Raw genomic sequence first — 22,917 nt, forward strand, 5'->3', positions numbered from 1 at the left:
CACGCAGTGAAATGATTTTTTTTCTGCATTACACAAGCTAAATTTTAATGGCAAACAATGACACCCACAGCACCACACGACTTGAGGGCTCCTCGCATGTCAGCAACAGAGCCCACTTGGTGAGACACAGAGACAATGGAATGAAGCACGGCCATGGCATAGGAGTCTTGGCCTTCCTGTGTTCTGTGTGAAGGCTCCAGCACAGGCAGCACACTACAGGGACATGTCCTGCCCTGGGGATGTTCCAGGTGGGATGCCTTCAGAGGAGTCTCCCAGCAGGCTGACTAGAGAGGCCCCAGTCTCTCTGGGCCCACCTGTCTGCCTGAGCTGGCCAAGGCAGCTGCACATGTGATGTCCGCGATCTGAGTTGTGAAAAGGTGGTGTGCTATGGAGAACCCAGTCCCATGTGACCCTTCAGTAGCTTAGGGGAGAGAGGAAGGATAAGGAATATGGAAAAGGGAGATATGTACATTAGAACAATGAGACCAAAAAGACAAATAGGTTTCAAGAAATAAATATGCCCCAATGCCAGGCCCAGAAACCACACTGACTGAATGAGTTTCACAGGCAACTTACACTTTTAACACTCAAAGACGGACAGTATACTTTACTGGTTCAATTGTCAGTTACATTTGTCATCACTACACACTGAGTAGAATACAGTGGATAAGCAGTTTTCTCCATCATGGAGAGATATCTGTGTTGCCACAAACAGACTGTTTGTATCATACATTTGTGTTTGCAGTGGGAGGATGTTATAAAGTTTTCTTCTCCAAAGGAGGCATGTACCTTGATGCATCAGGCCTTGCTTGTGTTTTCTAGCCAAAGGCCATTTATACATAAAGGAGACAACATGGCACCAAAAGAGAAAAAAAGCCCAGGAGGAGAACAGAAAACAGAATCAGCTTTTAAAATAATTGTGACAAAGATTACAGTGAAATTTCTAAAGTACAAAACAGGCACATTTACATCACTGTGTTCAACTATGCAGCTTAGTCTGATTAACCCAAATGGTTTCAATTCCCCTTTCCAGAAAGTCTTCATGATAACATTCTAAAATGTGTGAGGAGAGATTCTGCAGCAGAAGCATCACAGCAGGGAGCCAGGGCCCAGTGTCCCCAGCACTTCTTCTCCCCAACATTTCCATCCACCTTGCCACAAATCCAGGTGTGATTTACAGCTACTTTCCTCCATTAGAAGGAAGGCTGCCAAAGCCTGTGAGTGTAAGTGATTAGAAACAACTCATTTTAATAAAGAACAACGATCAGATGCAAATGGCAGACAAGCGCACTGGGAATGCCAGTATCTAATCCAAGCAACACATGATTTTATGCACCGCCCACTTGTTAAGCACAATAAAGTCACTCTGCTTTTCTGTGTCTTAAAAGGGTCCTGAAGGGGAATCAAAAGTCAGGCTCAGCCAGGCGAATTTTCCCATTTTTGTACAACTAAGCAACAATGTGTGAGTTGTATTTCTACACATACCAACATTTTCCTTTTTTTTCCTTCCAAATAGCTTCTAAGATTTTGGGAGGTTGGCAATATAGTCTCTTTAGGAATAACATTTTATATATATTTTATATATGGTTGTTGCTTTTCATTTTTAAGTGTTCATCTGGCAAATGTGTTAAGCTATGACAAAACTTAATACTGAAATGGAAATGATATCCAATGTCTGTTCTGGCAGTTTCAAATATGTGATTGCGAGAAGAAGATCGCCGAGTAGTGTCATCTTTACATCTCACCCTCTCTTTTTGACTTGTCAGACATCATTCCTAAGAAGTCTGCTTGGTTGGTTGGCTTGGCAGGAATTATGTTCAGTCCTTCATTATGACTTTTAGAAAAGAAAAAAGGGAAAAAAGCACTAGAACAAGGGATGAAAAAAATCAGTATGATGAGTTCATTTCAGATTCTCTCTTCTCTACATACTCAAGCAGCCTCCTCTCTTCTAGCCTCTAAATGAACCAACAATACAAATAATGCCCTTGGATTGCAGGGGACACCTACAGAACTGACACAGCTATTGTTGGAATCTGAGTCTAAAATCCAACCCCGAAGAGTTAGCTCTGAGGGCCTCCGTTTCCTCTTTTTTTCTTCTCTAGAAAACAATTTTAAACAAGACCTGCTGACCTTGGGGAGAGAATTTCTCTTCCCATAAAATCCAATAAAGAAGCACATTTTCAATCTGACCACAAAGGGCAATGACAGCCACTAAGTTCTGAGTTCTAAAAATTACAATGCCCTCTTCCACACCCCAGTAAGTGATATCCAAAGCGTCTGAAGCTCAGCTTTGACAATCAACATCTCAACCAAGCTGTGATGTATAAGCACAGATATTGGCAAACAGGACTGAATGAGTCCTGTTCCTAGAGGGATCAAAGAACAGCTGCAGAAGGCAAAGGTTTAGCTAGCTCTTTATCTAAATGCCAGTGACAAAACCTACTCTGTGCATCCCAAATTAACCTTGAGGACTTCTTCAAATATTAACCGAGAAAGGACAATTCACTTACAAGGTAATTGAACTTAGTTTCTAATGCTACCTGAATCTGCAGGCCAGATTCTAAACCAGCAATTATTTAAGGTTAATGCTAAAATACAGCAGCCTTGATATTAACTGATAGCAGCATTATCTTCATTAATGATGCAACCTCTTTCTCTTCTGTAGGCAAAGAATGACCATTCAGGTCACTGGTAGAATTCATAGGACAGAGGAATATATGCAAGCACAATTCTTCATTTACAGGGTCAAGCTGATCTACATTACAGCCGTGAAAACGCAGCAAGAACTTCCATTGCTCGTCAAAAAATAATGAACACATTTATCTTGCCTGCTGCATATGATGATAATAAAAATGTCTGATGTAAATGTGCCTTACAAAAGTGAGAACTGAAAACATTAATATAAAGTCAAATATAACTAAAATTCAAGAAACTATATGTATATGTATACATATACATATGTATATATATAAACACACACATATATATATATAGTTACCACAACTAAAGCAGCAAATCAAAATGTCTGCTGGGGTTTTCTGGTAAAACTAAAAAAAAAAAAAGTTAGTTTGTGTCCAAGTCAAATGCTACCATTGACACAACAAAATGAAACCCACGATAGGAAGCTGAAAAGTGCACAATGAAATTAATAGTCTTGGATCAAGTATTTGTGGAAAATTGGAAATGTTTTGCCCGGTGGGCTTGGCGAAGGGTGCCGACGGAGGATCAGAGCTTCTCGGAGCCAGAGCGGGCCTGGCGCTCCACGTAGAAGAGGATGTAGGCCTTGGCCTTCACCACAGTCTCCTCGTCAGTCAGTGTCACGGTGCTGTCATTGAAATGGAACCAGCGACCTTCATGAGCTGCATAAGCTGTGTAATGTCCAGAACCAACACTGCAAGCAAAAGGGAGTTGGAGAATTAATGGCAGTACACAAAAATGAAGTCTAGTTCAACTCCCATTTTATAGCTGAAGAAATATACTTCAATTTGATAAATACTTTTTGAGTGCCTTTGTACAACTAGTGTTTATTTATATAACATGACTGACTGAAAGAGGTAGAAAACACAAGATCTCACTATGATATATTTTTATTATTAAAATTTCTTTATTTAGTAGCACAAAATGGCTTTTTAAAAGGTGTTCTTCCAAAAACGTATTTCCCATCTCTTCATCAAAGTGTATACTGATTGTATATTGATTCAATCAATTAAATCAAGTTCTTTGTAGAATTTCTCTGATTTCCTCATCCTCTATTAGCACATTAGCTACAGGTATTTTCTTTTTTCAAATACTTATCACTGGGCACTAATTTCTGAATAAAATATATGAAATGAAAATCACAAAGTGACCAAATAACCTTTGAGTGTTTCTCACATCCCTCAATGATGCTTAATAAAACCTGTCAACATTTTATTTACCTCTCTTAGAAGGACTTGTTAGCCATATTCCATTTAGCTACAACTGCCTTTTGTCTTTTGGTTTCTTTTCTAACAAGAATGTCATGATTATTACAATTTGATTCCTCCAGTAATTTACTCATTTGTTGGTCACTGGACATCAGACTGTGAAGAGATGATTTTAAAAGTATTTGATTCTTAGCATCCTTTGTCAGTTTTCTGTTATTCCAAAAGTGGAAGGTTATGCATAGGACTGAGGGTCATTTTAAAAGATGTTTGTTAGTTTCATATAGTTGCCATGGACAAAGAATTCATTAGAAGTGGCCAGCACGCTGATGATGAGCTATTGAGTCCTTAGCTTGGCTGAAAGCAGACATAGTCTGTCAGGACCATATTTTTAAAAAATCTAAACCAAAACAGAGATGGAAAGGCATTTTGGAAAAGTGGAGCTATTACCATCTTCTATTACAAGTAGCTTTTATAGTTTTCCACTTGCAATTTAAGGGTGAAGTAAATTATATTTTGATGGCACAAAGAATAATACAAGCTACAAAACCAAACCTGTTCTGAATACCATTGTGGAATTCTGAGCCTATTTTTCACTTCTCTTTACAGAGAAATGCAAGTTCTAAGATCCTTTCATTTCAAGCATGCAAAGAGGAAAATTATAACTTTGTCTACTGTATGTAAAAACTGATGACTCAGCATTTTAAAATTTACTATCTACTATTTGTCAAGCACCATGTTAGGCCCTTGGGATACAAAGACACAAGATGCTCACAGACTACTAGAGAAAGCAACATGTACAAAATAAATAAGAGGTGGTTTAAGAAGGGAAAGTAATTAGCACTTGGAGGCACCAGGAAAGGCTTTGTGTAAAAATAAATTCAGATACTGCAAAGTGGAACAAAAACATCAACATTCATGTAACACAAAAGTTTTTCGTGAGTCTAAGTTCTGTGTGCACATTCAATAACAGAGAATCCCAATACTCACCCTGAACCATGATGCACGACAACTGCAGCAAGGTCATAAAGGCAGCTTTCTGGGCCACTATTCTCAGGCTTTAAAACAAGGGAGAGAAAACACATTCTTAGGACTCCACTGTCACCAATAATCAAACTAATAATGACAGCGCTATCAACCTCACCCCGAACCTCATAGTGAGATCATTAGTGTGTAAAAAAAAGTTATTTTAATATAGGTCTTTCTAAAGTTAGTCATCTTACCTCTAATAAGTAGCATTTCATATCTAGGCCTCTCAGAGGAAATTCTACATAGGTATCAACCTTGTTTCTTAGATAGGCTGTCCAATGAAATCTTTTCAAGTGTAAGCATAGCACCTGCATGACAAAATAGGGTTGAAAAAAATGACATATTTGTACATGAACATTTCATTCACCTTTCATGAAAAATTCAGTGTCTGGTGATGATATAAGAGATAAGAGCTTTATCTATGCATCCCATCAGTTTCTTTCTGTCAGTTCTTAGTATTTCCTGAACATGCTGTGGGGTGTATACAGCTTTGACTGAAAACTCTAAAGGCAAATTGTGAACATCTTCCAAAGCTGAGCTTACGTTAAAAGCGAGATATTTTAAAATTAACTTTGAGCTGACAGTTTGAGTGATCTCCTGTGTGAAATTTCATGAAACACTGGCCTTTACCTTTGGTAATTTCTGAATCCAAAATTTTTTGGTGGATTTCTGTTTCTTTTTGCATTTGTGGCACATATATAGTTCTGTCTCATCAAGTTCTTCCAAGTCTGTAAAACTACGAAGACAATCTAAAAAGAAATTGATTTTAGAAAGGTTAAAATGTGGTGCTTTTCACATAGAACACATCTAGATATTTCTAAGAACAATCAGTCATGCCTTGGGTCTAAGTTTACCTTTATTTTTATGGAAAGTTCCAAGTTTAACTCCATTAATAACCTATACTATTGAAGGAGACATCTATTACCCCCATTTTACTTTACTGGAGGAGGAAGGTGCTTGAGAAGTCCAATGCCTTCAGACAGTGGTGCCAAATTCAAACTGGGGGTCACATATTGATTTAAAAAACCTTAAGTTAACATTATTTATGTTAAACATTTCCCAATTACCTCAGGCCAGACTAAGGACATCTGTGGGTTGATGATTTGACACCACTGCCTTAAGGTCACAGTTTGTCCAAGTAGCACAGAGAGGTTTGTCAAGCTCATTCTGAAAATTTTTTTAAAATGTATCTTATTTTTTATCTATCCCTTTTGATTTTCAAATCACCTTTGTCTTTTTTTTCTTTGATTTTATTTTTCAACTGACAAGCACATTTTTTCCTCTTCCTCCCAACATCTGTTTCACCAATTTGAAAGTAAAACAAAACAAAAAAACAAATATACATAGTCAAGCAAAACAAATCCCCATGCTGTCCACGTCCAAAAATTTATGTCTTATTCTCCATTCTGAATCCATCACCACTCTGTTGGGAGGTGGAAAGCATAGATTATCACTGATTCTCTGGAAATACTTATCTTTGGATATTGCTGACAAATTACATCCAAGACCTACAGTCCTTGCTGAGGGGAACTCCTTACAGAAATCATTAAATAGACAAATTCAAATTTCCTGAAGCACTATTTAATCTCTCCAAAATTATAAACAAAGGATCTTAATTTTAAAAGCCCACCCTTCTAATTCCTCTTTATCACTAACCTATAGAGACCCTTTACTCCAGTCAGAACAGTTTACTCAGTCCCTCAAACATGTCATGTTTAAACAATTTTCCCTATTCAAATGCCATTCACCTGCCTACTTCTGCCTTGTTCCTGCCCTGGGTACCCAGCTAGATAAGACCCAGTTCAATTTTCAACTTCTTCACAAAGACTTCCAAGACCTTTCAAAACATAGTGACATTCCTCCTTCTAAATATAATCATTGCCTATGCCACTCATATAGTAGGGTTTTTTTTTTTTTACTACTTTATGGTATCTACTTCTATCATTAATCTTGAGCTATTTCACTTTGGGGTGTGCATGACTTGTCTCTCCAAATAATTTTATAATCTCCATGCATTTATGACTTTTGTTTTATTTCTTTAATCCTTAGCACCACACTAAATACTACTTGAACACATAGTAGGTGCTCAACAAATTTTAAATATTCTTGAATACAGTTATTTTCCTCATTAGGAATAATGAACATTTCTGAAGCTCCCTAAAGTCTTTTCCAGCTTTATGGTTCCAAGACATAGGGATGTCATTTTGGTCCTTTTCAAAATGAAGGACAACCACCACTAAAAGCTTTAATGATTCCCTCAACAAAGAATGCCAATTTCTGTTTAAGTATTAACCTTTTAACCTTACTAAAGCTCTAATTCATATTTTTCCTCTGTTAATTAGTTATCTGAACACTGTAACCTTGTACCTATGGTAAGGTACAAAAGAAGGAAAAATAGTAAAAAGGAGTATATTGGCTATATTTACCTTAAGTGGCAAGTCAGGCACAGAGTTTATATGGATGGGAAACCGAGGCAAAAGGAAAATGAACACAACCTTTCTAAAATTCCTTATAGTAGCTGAAATCAACTGACGGATTTTAAAGAATCCTCATAACATTCCTTTTCCTATCTCAAACATTTGCCTTTCAAACATAATGTAAAAACTAGTTTTCAATAAACAATAACATTTTGTAAGAAATTTAAGTGAGTATTTTCTAATTCGATGGCATTATGAATTAGGTGTTTAATATTTTTCTGACCCAAAATAGTCCTAAGCTTTTTGTGTGAAGTTGCTGCATATGCTGTAACAAAACAAGTAAACTGCAACTTCAGATCCCACAGGTCAAGTAAAGTCAAATCATTATCAACAAATTACACTGGGAAATGTCATGGTGATTTCTTTTTTCTTTGTCCCCCTAGTGGTAGGTGAATTGGGTGGAGAGAGGGAGGAAAAAAAAAGAGATTTTTGGTAGTTGGGAAAAAAACTAATTTTAAGAATATATATTAAGAACATTTTAAATAAACATTTAAAAAGAAAAGAAAATGCCCTGCACTCTTGTATGAACAAAGTGATTTTCAAATTCTGGAGACCAGGGGTCATGTGTTATAATTTCTTTGTCCAAACTCAAAATATCATAGGTACTTTGTGACATTTCATAACTGTTATTGTTACTGAAATCTTTTCAATGAAACTGTAAAGTTCTTTGGGGCAGAAACAATGTTTTCTTTCATCTCTCATCTAATATACTGCTTTATATACACAGTAGGTGCTCAATAAATATTTGCTGATTTCTGGGCACATAATAGGTTCTCTCATATACTTGCTTCCTTTGGGTTCAACCTAAAGGATTTTCTGAAGATTTAAGAAAAATTAGAAATATTGGCTCTTGCCTTTCTATTTGGATGGAAACACTGAATTTGTATACATTTATTGGCTCTAAATCCAGCATCTAACTAGACAATTTTAAAAAACATCTTATTTTAATTACTACAGTTTTAACAAAACCATCATTTCCAAATATCTCTTTCCTCCTTCCCATTCTTTTGTAATAAGAACTCGATAGAAGATGCCAATTTAAAGACATAAAACCAGATAAAGTTCCCCATAAGTCAAATATTGATAATCTATACTAACATTTCAATGGGACACAGCTAATTCAAAAAGTCCTTCTATTTTTCTTTGGAGTCCTATAATTAACTTTGGAAAGTGTATCTGCTTTTTAAATTTCATTTTGCTTAATACTAAAATTAGTATGCAGTTTCTGAACATACTGACTAGTCTTTTATGGCAAAATAGCAGGAAAATCCATTTGCCACAGTTAATCCACAAAATGGATAATTCAGCTCCAGATATTCAAGTGATGACTGTGTTTAATTAAATTCCATTTGAAAACTATTATAAGACTAGCATTCAGGGCTTCACTCCCACTCTTTAAAAAAAATGTGTATGAATCTGTGTATGTGCTTTGCATTTTAAGATTTACAAAGTGTTTTCTTCACAACAGTCTTGAGATCTAGGGAGTGTAAAAATATTACTTTTCTCATTTTACAGATGAGAAAATCAAGGGACAACCTGAAATTCTGAGAAGTGCCTTGCCCTAGATAATAAAGAATTCTAATAAAATTAAAAAGTGAATAAAATTCTGACTCCCAGTTCAGTTTTTTCCTACTATTCCAAGTATTACTCATCTCCTAATAAACCTTCATTAGTCAATTTACATTTGCTATCCTACCAATTTCCTGAACCAAATCTCAATGAGACAACAGAGTTGACCACTCTTCATGACAATGGTATAAGAATTCTCAGATTTCTCGTTTTCTCTTTTCATAGACAATAATGACGTAACACTGGCTTTCTATAGAAGTGCCTGATAATCACTTTTATGCTTGTGTACTGAGGATGAGATCATAAGAGCTTTCATAAGTAACCGTTGCATCATGTAAAATGTCTGGCCTTGGGGGAGGGAGGGAATTATAAAGGATAAAAATAGAATTCTTTTTTTTTTTAAAGCAATTGGGGTTAAGTAACTTGCTCAAGGTTACACGGCCAGGTGTTTCTGGGTGGGTGCTGAGTATCTGAGCCCGGGATTCGATCTCCAGGTCTTCTCAACACTGGAGCCGGTGCTCTTACTCGCTGTGCTACCTGGCCGCCCCTAAAAATAGAATTCTTAAAGTCAATTAACATTTATTAAGTATTTGCTATATCCCAAGTCTTGTGCTAAGAGTTCCATATTTGAAATAACTTCCTCTTGATTTTTTTTACCCAGACAAATATAAGAAGGGGAATTACTGCCACACAATGCAGCTTTGATTAACATTCCAATTTGATTATCACAATAGCATAAAATCAACCAGCAAAATAATGGACAAGGAAGGGAATAAACATTTTATAAAACACCTACTATAAGGCCAGGTACTATGCTAAGTATTTTAGAAATGTTATCTCATGTGATCCTCAAAATAATCCTGCAAGATAGGGTGCTATTGTTATCCCCATTTTACAGATGAGTAAACTGAGGCAAGCAGAGTTCGTTAAGTAACTTGCCAAGGGTCATACAGCTACTAAGTGTCTGAGGCTGGATATGAACTCTGGTCTTCTTGACTCAGGGCAGTGCTCTGTGCCATCTAACTGCAAATTGTTCTTCCAGGCCATATCAAGGATCACAGATTTAGAGCTGGAAGCTAACTTTTAGGTCTTTTAGTCCACCCTCCCAGAACTGAGGAAACAGGTGGCAGGTCCTTTTTTTGTTCCACATGACAGCCCAAAAAAGTTCCCCACGTAATCTGGGGCAAGTCACTGAATTTTGATGGGCCTCAGTTTTTTTTTTAATGTAAAAAGACTTGCTCTAGGTAACCTGTAAGTTCCCTTCCAGTTCTAAATCTATGATCCATTCCATTTTTCCTTTTATTGACCCATTATTTCTATATGTTGTGTAAAAGTCTGTGGGAGAAAGAGGACTATCAAGACACATTACAAAATATATACGGTATAGTCCCTTTTTTACAAAGTACTTAAAATCTATTTTGGGGATAGATGATATACACACATGAAATATCAGAATGAATGAACAAACTGATTTATCCATGGCAGTCCCATTTGGGTGGTTATCAGAACTCTCATCCCTTCCCTATTAAGAATATCTGGGAACTTTTCCCTTCCTCATCTACCTTCCTGCTGCCTCTGGCACCTCAGTAATCCTGGATGTGTTGCTATGCTAAAGAGGGGAGAAAAGGGAGACCATGCACACTTGCAATGGGACAGTGCACTGATGGAAGTCTCATGGTAGAACTCTAAGGACAACTTCATGTTAGATGTGATAGTCATATTCTACAGTACCATAGCTATACCTCTAATGGTACCCTGAGATCAATCACCATTTAGGAAATTGTTTCCATGTGGAAGATGCAGAAAATTACATTACTTAAAATCTTCAACCAGATTTATCACTGAAGACCTAAATTTTGTTTTTTCTGCTTTCTTAGATATAATCAAAATTTGTGCTGGATCATTAAAAAATCACTTTTGTATTCTATATCAGGGGATAAATATCTGACATATGATTTAAATGAATTTTGTGAAATTTATTTCCTTTAAAATAGCCTTACCACCTACGTCCCCAAAAAAGTTTTGGAAAGATTTTTCCACAGTATATTCAGTATACATAAGAACACTTGAAGCTAAAGCTCTTTTTTTTTCTCCTCTCCTAGGCAGAGGTGTACCCTGCAGATGGTGATATAAGGAATAAGGGTAAGGCATCAATTAAATGTAGTTACATATATAGCTGTTTTGGCCTCAATTCTTATACTAATTAGGCACTGAAATAGTCTTACAAAATTACCTTAGTAGACGATTACTACTTAGCAGCATGACTAAAAATTTTTCTTTTATTTGTTTTTCTTTTCTTTTAAAAAAATGTATGAACTACCTTCTCTCCCTTCTTTGCACTGGTAAAGGACTAGAGGTGTGGAACACTGCATCTACTGTCAAGAAACACTTTATACGTTGGTTAGTTTTTCTCAGTTGCCTTTGTGTTCTTCTTTCTTTTATATTCTTTGTTACAAGGAATGGCTCTCTAGGGAGGGAAGACAAGAGGGACATACTTGGAAATAAGTGATATAAAAACAAAAGATATCAAACTTTATGTATGTGTATCCTATAACATAGGGGCAGCTAGGTGGCACAGTGCCAGCTCTGGAGTTAGGAAGACCTGAGTTCAAATTTGGCCTCAGACATTTATTAGCTGGGTGACCCTATACAGGTCATTTAGCCCTGCTTGCCTCAGTTTCCTTATCTGTAAAATATGCTGGAAAAGGAAATGGCAAACCACTCTAGGATCTTTGCCCAGAAACCCCCAAATGAGGCCACAAAGAGTCAGACAACTGAAATGACTGAACAACAAGGACATTCTGTAACATGTGGAAGGAAATGAATGATGTGTTCTCCAACTTCCTTTCTACACAGGAAAGTATAAATTTTCACTCTTAAGTTCTAGGCAAACTGGGCTTAATTCTGTTTTCTAAAAATGACCTGTATTCTAGCCTTTGTTCATGCTATTCCCCCATAGCTATGCCATCATTTCCTCCTAAACTATTCAATTCCTGCCTATCCTTTAAAGCCTCATCAAATTCCAATTATTACAGGAAACTTTCCTTGATCCCCTCTTACTATCCCTCCCCCAAACTACTGATACCACCCGATAGTACCTGCTGGTACTGACCTCCCACTCATGAGTCTCTTTAGTTGCCTAATATACTTATCTGTTATTGTGTCTTACCACTTTCTATGTATGTTTTCTCCTCCTACTTAACTGTAAGTTCAATTGGGGGTGCATTCTTACCTATATTTTGTAATTCTCCCAGCACCTAGTATACAAAATAGGGATTTAAAAATGTTTTGGGATATATATTTTTCCACTTTACCTGGAAAACCAGCTTGGTTACAAACCTTAAATTTTAAAGGCCATATCTTCTCAGTAACATTAAAAAGAGAAGGGAAAATATTTCAGGATATGGTAAAATAAACATATAAAATGGGCTTTGTTGAGGTACAAGAACCTGACTCTGAAAAGTCACATTAACCAAGTAGCCCACGTGTCCCAAAGGTAAAGGAATGCACAAAACACACTTTAGCATGGTCACATTAATCCAGGGAGACTTCAAGACAATAAAAATGTTCTTACCTCGGAGTGAACACAATGGCCCATTTTCTTGATTCTTAGAACGCTTGTTTCTAAACTGACTGGGAATATCTAATGAAAGGTCTTAAAATAGGGAAAAATTAGTTAAAACCACATTGGCTTAATCACTATTTTTCTTAAATATCAATTTTATGGTTTCTTTGAAAATATTCAAACATTTTTATCATAAAAATAAAGCACAAATACCCAAATATATCTTACCAAGAAATGGATCAAACTTTCTAGATTCTGTCCCACATATTAAGCAGTTAACTTCATTTTGAAGAATTCCTCCAAATATAGCTGTGACAACAGTAGATGCTCCATTTCTAAAGAAAATCACCATGTGGGAAAATGTTTTAATCACAAGGTCTATATTTCTTTGATAACACGCCATAAACTTTTTTTTTTGCTTTTTTTTTTGGAGGGGGGAAGGTAGGGCAATTGGGGTTAAGTAACTTGCCTAAGGTCACACAGCTAGTTTTATGTTAAGTGTCTGAGTTCAAATTTGAACTCAGGTCTTCCTGACTCCACAGCTGGTGGATTCACTGCGTCACTTAGCCACCTCTAAACATTTTTTTAAAGAATCATTTAAAATAAGTTTCTCCACTGATACTGGCTGTGTATTTTTTAAGTTCTAGAGGAGGAATGAAGGGAGCAGAGAAAGGTCCATGAGAGGTTTTCATTAGGCACAATCAGGGCTAAGCCATTCTTACTGATGAAACAAACTAAACTTCAGTTTAAATTTGGGGAGTATTGTCTATAAAAAGTTTGTTTCCCTTTATGTTTTGAGGACAGTAATAAGTGACTTCAGACACAGTAAAGTCTACAAAACAGCCTTCAAGTGTCTTCAGTTTTGACATAAAAAATGCAAATTGGATTTTAAAAAACTAACCCGTGGTCCTAATAACACTAGAAAATCTAAGATATATGAGAGAATCTAGAAGGTACAATGTCCATTCTCCCTTGTGGTTTAATTTCTGTGAGAATCACAAACCAGTGCTATGTACACAGCATATAAAAAAATAAATTCTTAACTATTAATAAAGATATCTGAAAAGAAGAAATAGAAAAAAATTAAATCATTCATCCTCTTATGTTGCTACTAAAACACCATGTTAGCTTTAAAGATCAAATCAATTGTATTTTACTGTCAATTTAAACTCACTATAGTTCTTTCCCTTCTCAAAGACTCTTTAAAGGTTAGAATAAATTCCAAATTCTAGTTCCAATTTATATCAGATTTATATAGCATTACTAAGTTTTAGTTTACCATGATTTTAAACACTATTCAAACAGTTAAACCAAAATATGTTCTTATTACAAATGTATACTAAAAATGTGATTTTAAAAATGACTACTTTAAATAATACTACTTCCATTTGTAGAATGATTTAATAAATCATGGCTTCTGTGTACAAATTGTGTTCTACTAGCTTAAAATAAATGCATGTTAATGAGTAATACATTCCTTAACCAGTAATAAGACCAAGTCTTATAACTGTGTGCTCAAATGCATTATATAGTTTATTATTATTAAGTAAGATAGTTGTGTCCACTTTCAAGATAGCTGTAGAGACCTCAATGAATAGGAGAAACTGCAAATTTCGCTTCTTGTACATTTTAGGTGCCGTATTTTAGTTAATATTAAAAAACTATAATATATGAAACATAAAAAGCATCAGTAGAATGCAACAGAAGAGCAGCACTGGTTTGTGTCAGAATTTACTGGAGATAAGTTCACCCCACTGCAAAATTATGATATTCAGTATTCAATGATGCAATGTGATAGAGGTCTGTCACTGTCTCTCTCATTTATGTCTCAAGTAGCTGACTGAACAACATTATACTTAAAAGTTTCATGATGTTTTAGTTTTAGGCAGGAGCTTCTTAAAAGAAACATATTAATAATAATAAATTACAACAGTTTGGGCAACAATATGAAAACAGGACATATCTATGGGTTTCCTATATAAAATAAATGTAGATTATATTGTGTGTAAAATACACAAACTATATTATGTCATATCATTTTTCTTTGTACACAAAAATGCTGCTTTAATACATACAGTTAATTTTTCCAACAAAACTTTGAATGTAATATTGTTGGGAGGAGATAACTCACCAGCACCTTCTTTTCTAAACTGGAATTTGGGTCAGGGGAAGCTGTATATTTATATATTACAGACTATAAAGATCTATACTGGGTCCACTCCCGTAGGACAGGTGGCCACAGGAGGCTGAAAGTGGATGGAGGAACCCTACTTTAACAATAAAAACAAAACAAAAAACCAACCTAACTACACTCACTAATAAGATCTAGAGAATGCTAGGTGGGCAAGACTACAGTCACACCTATATACAACTTACCTTTCTTTCTCTGATGAGTTTAACTTGTAATCCCCTTTCCTGCACAGATCAGGACTGACAAAAGTCTCAAAAATTACAACATAAGAGGAGACTGCACATTGACCAAAATCCAGGCTGAAATGACTGTAAACATCCCTGCCTAAAGCAAAATAAATGTTTTGGTCTCAGTGCAGGTTTCAGTCTATCAGAAATTACATGGGAAAACAATTCATTTTTTTTTCATGTTATGGGGCAAGAAACACTTCTGAAAACTTACTGGTGCTTCAAGGTCAATTAGGGAATGAACAAATATGTTTCAGGCAAATTCAAGTTCCAAAACTGCTCAAGTTCAAGTTTTCAATTAGAAGTACAATTGGTTTGGGTAGACTAAAAAAAAATTCCATCCCCCCCAATTATCTTCACTATCATTTGAGAACTATTTATAAAAGATCAACAAAAACTCAATATATCCTATGGTTTTTCTAATTTTCAAACAATTTTTACTGAATTTCAGTTAAAGATCTCAGAATAACTAAGAACAAATCCAATATCAATGTGTTCAAATGCAAGAAAAAGCACGATTACTTTGGTATGTTACTTGTAAAGAATTTAAATAAGAGTTATGTACAAGATTTAAGCTAAACATTAACATTTAAAACATAAAATATCAGCAGAATAGTACTACAGATAAGCCCTCCCATGAAACTCCATTAAAAAAACAAACAAACAAAGTCTTACATGCAACATTTGTTACTTGCAGAAAGACTAGAATTCTCTTGCAGAATTACTGATCGAGAAACTCCATTGAAGCCTCCCTGGAGTTCCAAGTGTAGATGGTCCAAAAGATAGCGCATAAATTCATGGGCATCCTGCTGTTGATAACCCCTTAAAGAAAAACAAAAACGTTTGATGAGTATGTGGACTTCACATGCCCAAATCAGTCAAGGGATGGGCAAAGCAGTTTCTACTACCCAAATCAAAGTGGTTTCATTACAAGAATAAATTTTGTGTCCCAATTTCATATCTTACCGTATCAAAGACATTAAATTCTAAAACACTATTGTAGGTGACTGAGAATGTGTGAGCTAATGGCTTAAATTAAAAGAGGTTGGATTAGCTTTTAAATCTTGTCTTAAAAGAATCTTTAAAAAAAGCTAGTCAAGAGTTTCTCTTTCTTTAAGTACATCCCAATTAATGATATAGAAACATTTTTTAATTTTTAAAACTATGTTCACTCATACAATGAAATCTTCCTCTGATGATAAATATTAATACCTGACTGAACAAAAGACATTCACAACACATTTCTTATGTGCTTTCTCATTGTAATAAACAAAATATTCTTATATTGAAACAGAAGATCACTTAACAACTAATGAATGCTGGCAGCAAATAAAAATAAGTTAGGAAGCAATAAAGTTTTAGAAAGCTATTTGAGTTAGAAATCCCTATGTCTCTAATGTTTAATATTTTAATGAATTCAGGAGAGAAAAATGCTGAATTTTGATAGGCATGGTTCTAAATATCTTAAAAGATAAAACTTTCACTAGTTTTCTTAGCAAAAAAATTCTATAACCATTTCTTATGAAAAAAATTTCTCTCAATATTTATTTTTCCCACTCAATTCCTAAATTTCACTTTTAATTTTGTTAATTATGTTAAATAATTCCCCTCGTCCATAAGAATCATCATTATTCATTTGTCAACTGTTACCTTGACACTTCCCCTAAACCTTTTCGTTCAAAGTTAATTCACTCTACATTTATGAGGAAATATTTAAAAAAAAATCATAAAAAAGTAATGTTTGTATAGATACTCTATTGATTTGCTTGTTAGGTGATTAAGTGGCAATCAGTCTAATTAATGTTTGTACTGTCTAAAATGCTAAAAGACCAAGTGACTATGTAAAAAAATGTTCTGTGCTATTTTAAGAATGAGCCTGGTTTACCATCTCCTAAGATTCATCACACATACTAGCAACCTTACTTTAAATATTATTTTGTCTTTAGATCAATTTGCATTTATCATTTATAAATATTCCTTCTTTTAAATAGTGTAAAGTTATTCTTGAAAGCATAGTGTTTTTTCTATACACTGTTTCCCATTAAATTTCATTTCCTCACATAAAAAAAATTATGTTCTACTTTCTTCCTTGTTATTTCAAAGATGATAGTATTGGAGAACAGAACCACTCTCTTTTCCTATAAAAGTCAATTAATACTTGTGTCTACTTCAGTTCATGTAATTTCATCAGAATATACAAATATTACCCATTTTTCTCTAGGTATCATAGAACTATACTGGTAACTTTGGGGGGATGTTGTGACAATTCAAGGAGTCATTTACAATAACATAATTTTGATAAATGAAAATCTAAGAACCACAGCACATTGGGGAGATTCAACAAATATCTCTTAAAATATTATACCAACAAACCTCACAATCCCACCTGGATAATTTTCTAACTGGGTTTTGTAAAGATTTTACAAATACTCAATTACATTCTCAGAAGGGGGAAGGAAGGGAGGGAAGGGATATAAGGAAGGCTTACAATAAGAGGAAAGGGAAAGTTTTCCTTCTTCAATGATAATGTTTCCTACATAAACAATTGCTGCTGTGTCACCCATGGAGCTATTTGTCAACTACTGATGGAATGGATTTTGAGGAAAACAACAGATATCTTTAAAATAAAATTAGAATTCAGGCCCACAGGAAACAAACAAAATGGAAACTCAGTGGGGTTTGAGTTTTAATCACATTACTACTTTTAGTTGTTTTCAATTTCAAAGTCTTATCCTTATATAGGCCTCACAGTTTCCTCACTGACAATAAGAATTAAATCAGTAAATCTATCTCATAAGTGACACTAAAAATAGTCACTATAAAAAACTTCACACCTATAAAAGGCTAGAATAACAATAACACTATGTTCCTCTTGAGGAGGAAAGGCTGAGTATAAAAGGTACAGTTGAAATGTGTGGGAGATAGAAGGGCAAACGTATTGTTTTTTTCTATTGATTCTTGAAACAAAAAGAACTCACTTAAGACAAAGAACTTTGCTTTTAACTTATTTTCAAGAATGTGACAGTTAAATTAAAATATCAAGACAAACACCACAGAGTCTAGACACACACAGGTACTTGTGTGATATCACAACATGCACAATAGTGACATGTACCTGTGCACTGTTCTCCATGTGTTAGGAGTATCAGTACATAATCTGTAAAATGGCAAAGACCAATAAGGAAAATGATATGCCTCTGTAAGACCAAGTCAAGTCACTCTAGAACAAACATTCCAAAATATCTGGGATGCACTTAAAATTTCGGTTTTGTTAAAGGTACTAAAAATCTTTAACATTTAAAAACCAGCTCTGATAACTTTTCAAAGTTACCGATATGGCTTAGCTCAGCTCCTCTTCTATAGTGTCTGCTACTGAATCTGCTGAGGTTTTTCCAAGGAACACAAAATTCAAAGTGAACTCAGTTCACACACACATGGAAAAATAGCAAATTAAAGTGTTTAAATTGAAAATGTTTAAACATCTAAGCTATCGGAATCTCATATAATTCTATATTTAAAATTCCCTTTCCTAATAGAGAGCAGTATCCAAAAAAACTCTTTTGGGTCAAAAATATACATGTTACACCCAATAATGGCCTAACATCCTACACAAAAAAAGTAGCAAATATATGAATTAGATTTCAACCATTCAGTTGACTGAATTCATTCACTCATATTCCATTTTAAGTGCTAGTATGCTCTTCATTAAACAGCATGGTCAAGACGGCAGTGTAAGTAGTACAGTGAGATACCCTCCAAAGAGAGCTAGAAAGTGAACCAGACTGAATCATGTTGTGGAAATCCAAGAAAAAGTCACAGTAACTCCTTTTTCTGGCCCTATTCTGCAAAGGAAAACAGTGGTTTTCAGACACTGAAGACAGTTTTGGCCAGAGCAGAAGTCCTAGACTAATACCAGGGCACCTCAATAAGGACAAGTACCAACTGGCAGCTTTGTTGCGCATTACCCAGCTGTAGATCATAAATCCCAGGCAGACTAACAAGGGGACCTGTTCCTTGGAAAGGAGACCAAGGATGGTATACTGAAAAAGAAACAAGCAACAGTGCTACACCTCTGAAGCCTTGAGAGAAATAGCCAGGGTAGGAGTCCCAGATACAAGGGCATCTTGTGGCTCTTTCCATCTGAACCAGCAGAGCTCCCCAGCTGGCTGATAACAGCTGATCCCAGCAGCAATCTACTGTTGTTCAGACCAGTGAGAGCATCAATCAGACTTCATCCTGCATCAGACAACTTTGGAAGTGCTGAAAACTTACAGGTCCCCAGCCTAAGCTGTCCCTGAGATCCTGGAATAACACATCATTCAATACAGCAAGAAAACAGCAACAGGACCAATCTAGACTTTCCCTCCAAAAGTGCACAGTCAGGCTCTAACATCAAGTTGAAAGTCAGAAAATTTTTTTTTTAAGAATAAGCAAAAAATAAAAATGCCACCATAAAAAGTTATTATTGAGACAGGGACGCCCAAGACATAAACCCAGAATAAAAAAATGACCCCCAAACATCTACAAGTAAAGCCTCAAAGAAAAACACAGCCCAATCACAAATTTAACTAGAATTCCTAGAAGAGATGAACAGTTAAAAATATTTTAAAATGTTTTTGTCATTGAAATGAGAGCACAAAAAAGTTACCTTCTGAAGGAACTTGACCCAAGTAAAAATGTTGAGTTACAGGATAGTAAAAATGACCTTTCAGGTCAAAGAAAAAAATGCTGCACACAGCCAGAAAGAAAAAATTCAAGTACCTAATTTGTATGATTTAGCAGCCACCACTATCAAGAAATGGAGAATTTGGAATACCATACTGCCAGAAAGGCAAAGGATATGAACTTATGGCCAAGAATAACTTACCCAGGAAACCTGAATATAATCTTAAAGGGGGGAAAATGGACAAAGTAAAAGAGTGGCATTCCAAGCATTCCTCCTGATGAAAATACAAGAGCTGCATAGAAACTCTGAATTTTAAACATAGGAGTTACGAGAAACATAAAAAAGTAAACCTGAATGATCAATCATAAAGAACAAGGAATAAAGCAGGGCTAAACTGCTTACAATCTAATACAGAGAGAGAATACCTGTCTCCCCACTGAATTCTTTCATCATTAGAGGTCAAAGAGAGAGTCTAATTAGCCAGAAGACCCAAGACAGATTCTATTATATTTTGATGCTTTTAAGAAAAGAATGGAAAAAGAGAAGAATACACTTGGGAATGAGTAGGAGAGTGAGGAGCAATTGCCGCTTGAAGCTCATACTTTTATCTGAACTGATCCAAGGAGGGAAGAATACAAGCACACAACTGAGTATGAAAATATATTGTACTCGAGAGGGAAACTGGAGAAGGAAAAATTAGTCAGTCAATAAACATTTAGTAATGGCCTGCTATGAGCCAGGCACTGTGTTAAGCACTGAGAATATAAATACAAAAAAAAATTAGTCCTTGCCTTCAAGGAGCTTACAGCCTAACTGGGGAAGAAAACACACAAAAGGAAGTTGAAAAGTGAAGGGGGAGGGGGGACAGGAAGAGAAGGTACCTGATGGGGGCATGGTGAAGTGTCAGAGCTCTCTCTCTCCTTAAATGGAGGTTTAGAACTCGTGGGAGGGTAGTTCGAGAAAGAGATTAGTCTTAAGAAAAACAAACTCTGAGGACATGCAAAAATATTTATTGCTATTTTTGAGGTAGCAAAGAATGGGAATCTGAGGGGCTGCTCATGAACTGGGGAATGCCAGAACAAGTTATGGTATATAAATGTGATGGGGTACTACTGTGTCATCAGAAATGATGGAGATAAGTTTCAGAGAAAACTGGGAAGATTTATATGAACTGATACAGAGGGAGTGAACAAAACCAGGAGAAAACTTATGCAGTGTAAGTAATATGGTAAAGACAAATAGCTTTGAAAGAATTAGGAACTGATTGGTGTAATCACCAACCATGATGCTGTGATAGTAATGGCAATTAAAGATTCCCCTGTATTGGGCTTGGTTTTCAAACAGATTGTGTTAAAACCCAGAGCTTGTTAATCCCACCTGTGGGATGGACTTTTTGATGTGAAAAGAAAGTCCTGAACTGGGAGGAGCTGGTGACATAGATTTGGAGAGACAAGAGAGAGGCGGAAGATCTTTTTTGGAAGCAGCACTTCGTGGAGAGAGAGAGACTAAGAGAATTGCTGGTGGCCGCTTTGAATTGCCCTGGACTTTTGAGACCTGCCCCCTGAGCTGCCAAGGACTGAGGAGACATGGCTGTTTTGCTGGTACTTTGTCTGTCTGTTTTGGTGTTATTTTGCCAGATTTGTCCACTGGTGAAAGACAGTCCTTTTGTTGAAGAAGTCCTGGAACCTGGCTGTTCACTAAGAAGCCCTGAGACTGTCCTGCAGACAGAGTGAATACTGTCCACTGGTGAAGGACAGTGCTGTTGTTGCAGGGGTCTGGGAGCCTTTCTGTTGGTTCAGAAGCCCTGAAGAAGGATTTTCTTGTTGTATGTTTACAGAAATCCTGGGAGAGGGCTTTGCTAACGTGTTCAGGGGTTCTAGGACTGTTCTACAGACAGAGGATAAATTCATGAAGGGATTGGCAATGTATCTTATGGCCTTGCTAAACCTTGTCTCCCCAGGAACTAAGATTGCTGAGAACTTGCCTCGTGTCAAGATGAAGAAAAGACCTCCATTTGGGTATTAAGTGCTGTGTTTAAACTTGATGTAACTCTGGGGTAGATTCAATTGTGATCCAGGGGTGGGGAACTTTTGACCTTATGTTTGGAAACTAATCTCCATTTGAGAAGAGGGGCTTTGTGGTGGACTTAATTAAGGTATAGCCTAGGGGTGGAGAAGTATTTAGAACAGAGACTTTGTAATTGATTGAATGATTGGAAGGTCCTGGGGTGGGGTAGTCCTTGGAGATTATTGAATCACACTTAGTAAATGCTGTATTTTGAATGATGTCATGTTTTGATCTTCTCTGTTCTTGGTTTGTCACTGAATAAAATGGAGAGCACCTATGCTGGTATTTTGAACCTGGGAAGTTGCCTTTCCTTGGCATTATATTACATTATGAAAACCAAGCCAATACAGGGGAACCTTTAATTGCCATTACTATCACAGATGCCAAGAGGGCCAATGATGAAACATGCTGCCCATCTCTAGACAGAGAGATGAAGGACTCAGGGCAGAATAAGACATATTTTTTTTTACAAGATCAATGTGAAAATTTGTTTTACATGATTATATATGTCTATAATGGAAGTTTTTTCTTTCTTATTTAGGGGCAAGAAGGAGAGAAGGCTGATTTTTGCTGATTTAAAAAACAAAAAATAATTATAATGCAAAAACGAACAAAATGGAGTTGATATAAAAGACAAAATGTTGCCCTAGAAAGATAACAATTCACGTAGGGATCCTAAGCAAAACATAAGCAAGTTATAAATACTGAAGTACAAGTGGTATTAGAAAGTACTCCCTAAGTCAATGCAAGGTTAAGCTAAAGAAACTTAAAACCTGCATGAAGACTTAGGAAAAAACCCTGTGTAGGTGCTGACCAGTGGAGGATTACTGAGAGGGCTGGACTTTTTTGCTAATGACAACATGAATATTAAAGTGTGTCTTGAATGAAGGTAAGGACATGAGTTGGGAGACAGGAGGTGTGAATTTAAAACAAGGGAAAAAGAATGTGCTAAGACACTGAGGCAGAAAATATGTGTAGGAAATAGCAAAATGCTTGGTTTAGAGCAGCAAAGGGGCCCAGATAATAAGAAATATGAGTGGACAGACAGTGGGCAAGGGGTCAGAGGTAGAGGGGATGACCTTAGAGGTCCTTAAAACACTAGCTTGAAAATTCTGCTATCATTCAAACAATGACAAGGAAACTCATGTAGATTCTTGAGCAGGGTACTAATGTGATGAAAACCATGTGAGAAAATTATCTGGGGAGCTGCATATTAGTGACTGA

At 35.9% G+C, this 22,917-nt stretch overlaps 1 protein-coding gene across 3 annotated transcripts in view; it reads right to left on the minus strand.

Moving 5' to 3' along the window:
* Positions 1–578: 578 nt before the first annotated feature.
* Positions 579–22,917, minus strand: part of USP3 (ubiquitin specific peptidase 3) — a 100,768-nt gene continuing 78,429 nt past the window's right edge. For all 3 annotated transcript variants that reach the window (XM_069098349.1, XM_069098350.1, XM_069098351.1), the window contains 7 exons: positions 15,636–15,782; positions 12,771–12,877; positions 12,552–12,632; positions 5,562–5,680; positions 5,126–5,239; positions 4,893–4,960; positions 579–3,391 (listed from right to left, as the gene is read on the minus strand). In XM_069098349.1, the coding sequence (XP_068954450.1) occupies positions 3,226–3,391; positions 4,893–4,960; positions 5,126–5,239; positions 5,562–5,680; positions 12,552–12,632; positions 12,771–12,877; positions 15,636–15,782 (802 nt within the window). In that variant the 3' untranslated portion in view covers positions 579–3,225. The remainder of the gene's footprint in view (positions 3,392–4,892; positions 4,961–5,125; positions 5,240–5,561; positions 5,681–12,551; positions 12,633–12,770; positions 12,878–15,635; positions 15,783–22,917) is intronic.

The sequence above is a fragment of the Petaurus breviceps genome, unplaced genomic scaffold, assembly GCF_028583685.1.
Source record: "Petaurus breviceps papuanus isolate PSGF00001 unplaced genomic scaffold, PetGlider_PUasm1.0 37, whole genome shotgun sequence".
Taxonomy (NCBI): domain Eukaryota; kingdom Metazoa; phylum Chordata; class Mammalia; order Diprotodontia; family Petauridae; genus Petaurus; species Petaurus breviceps.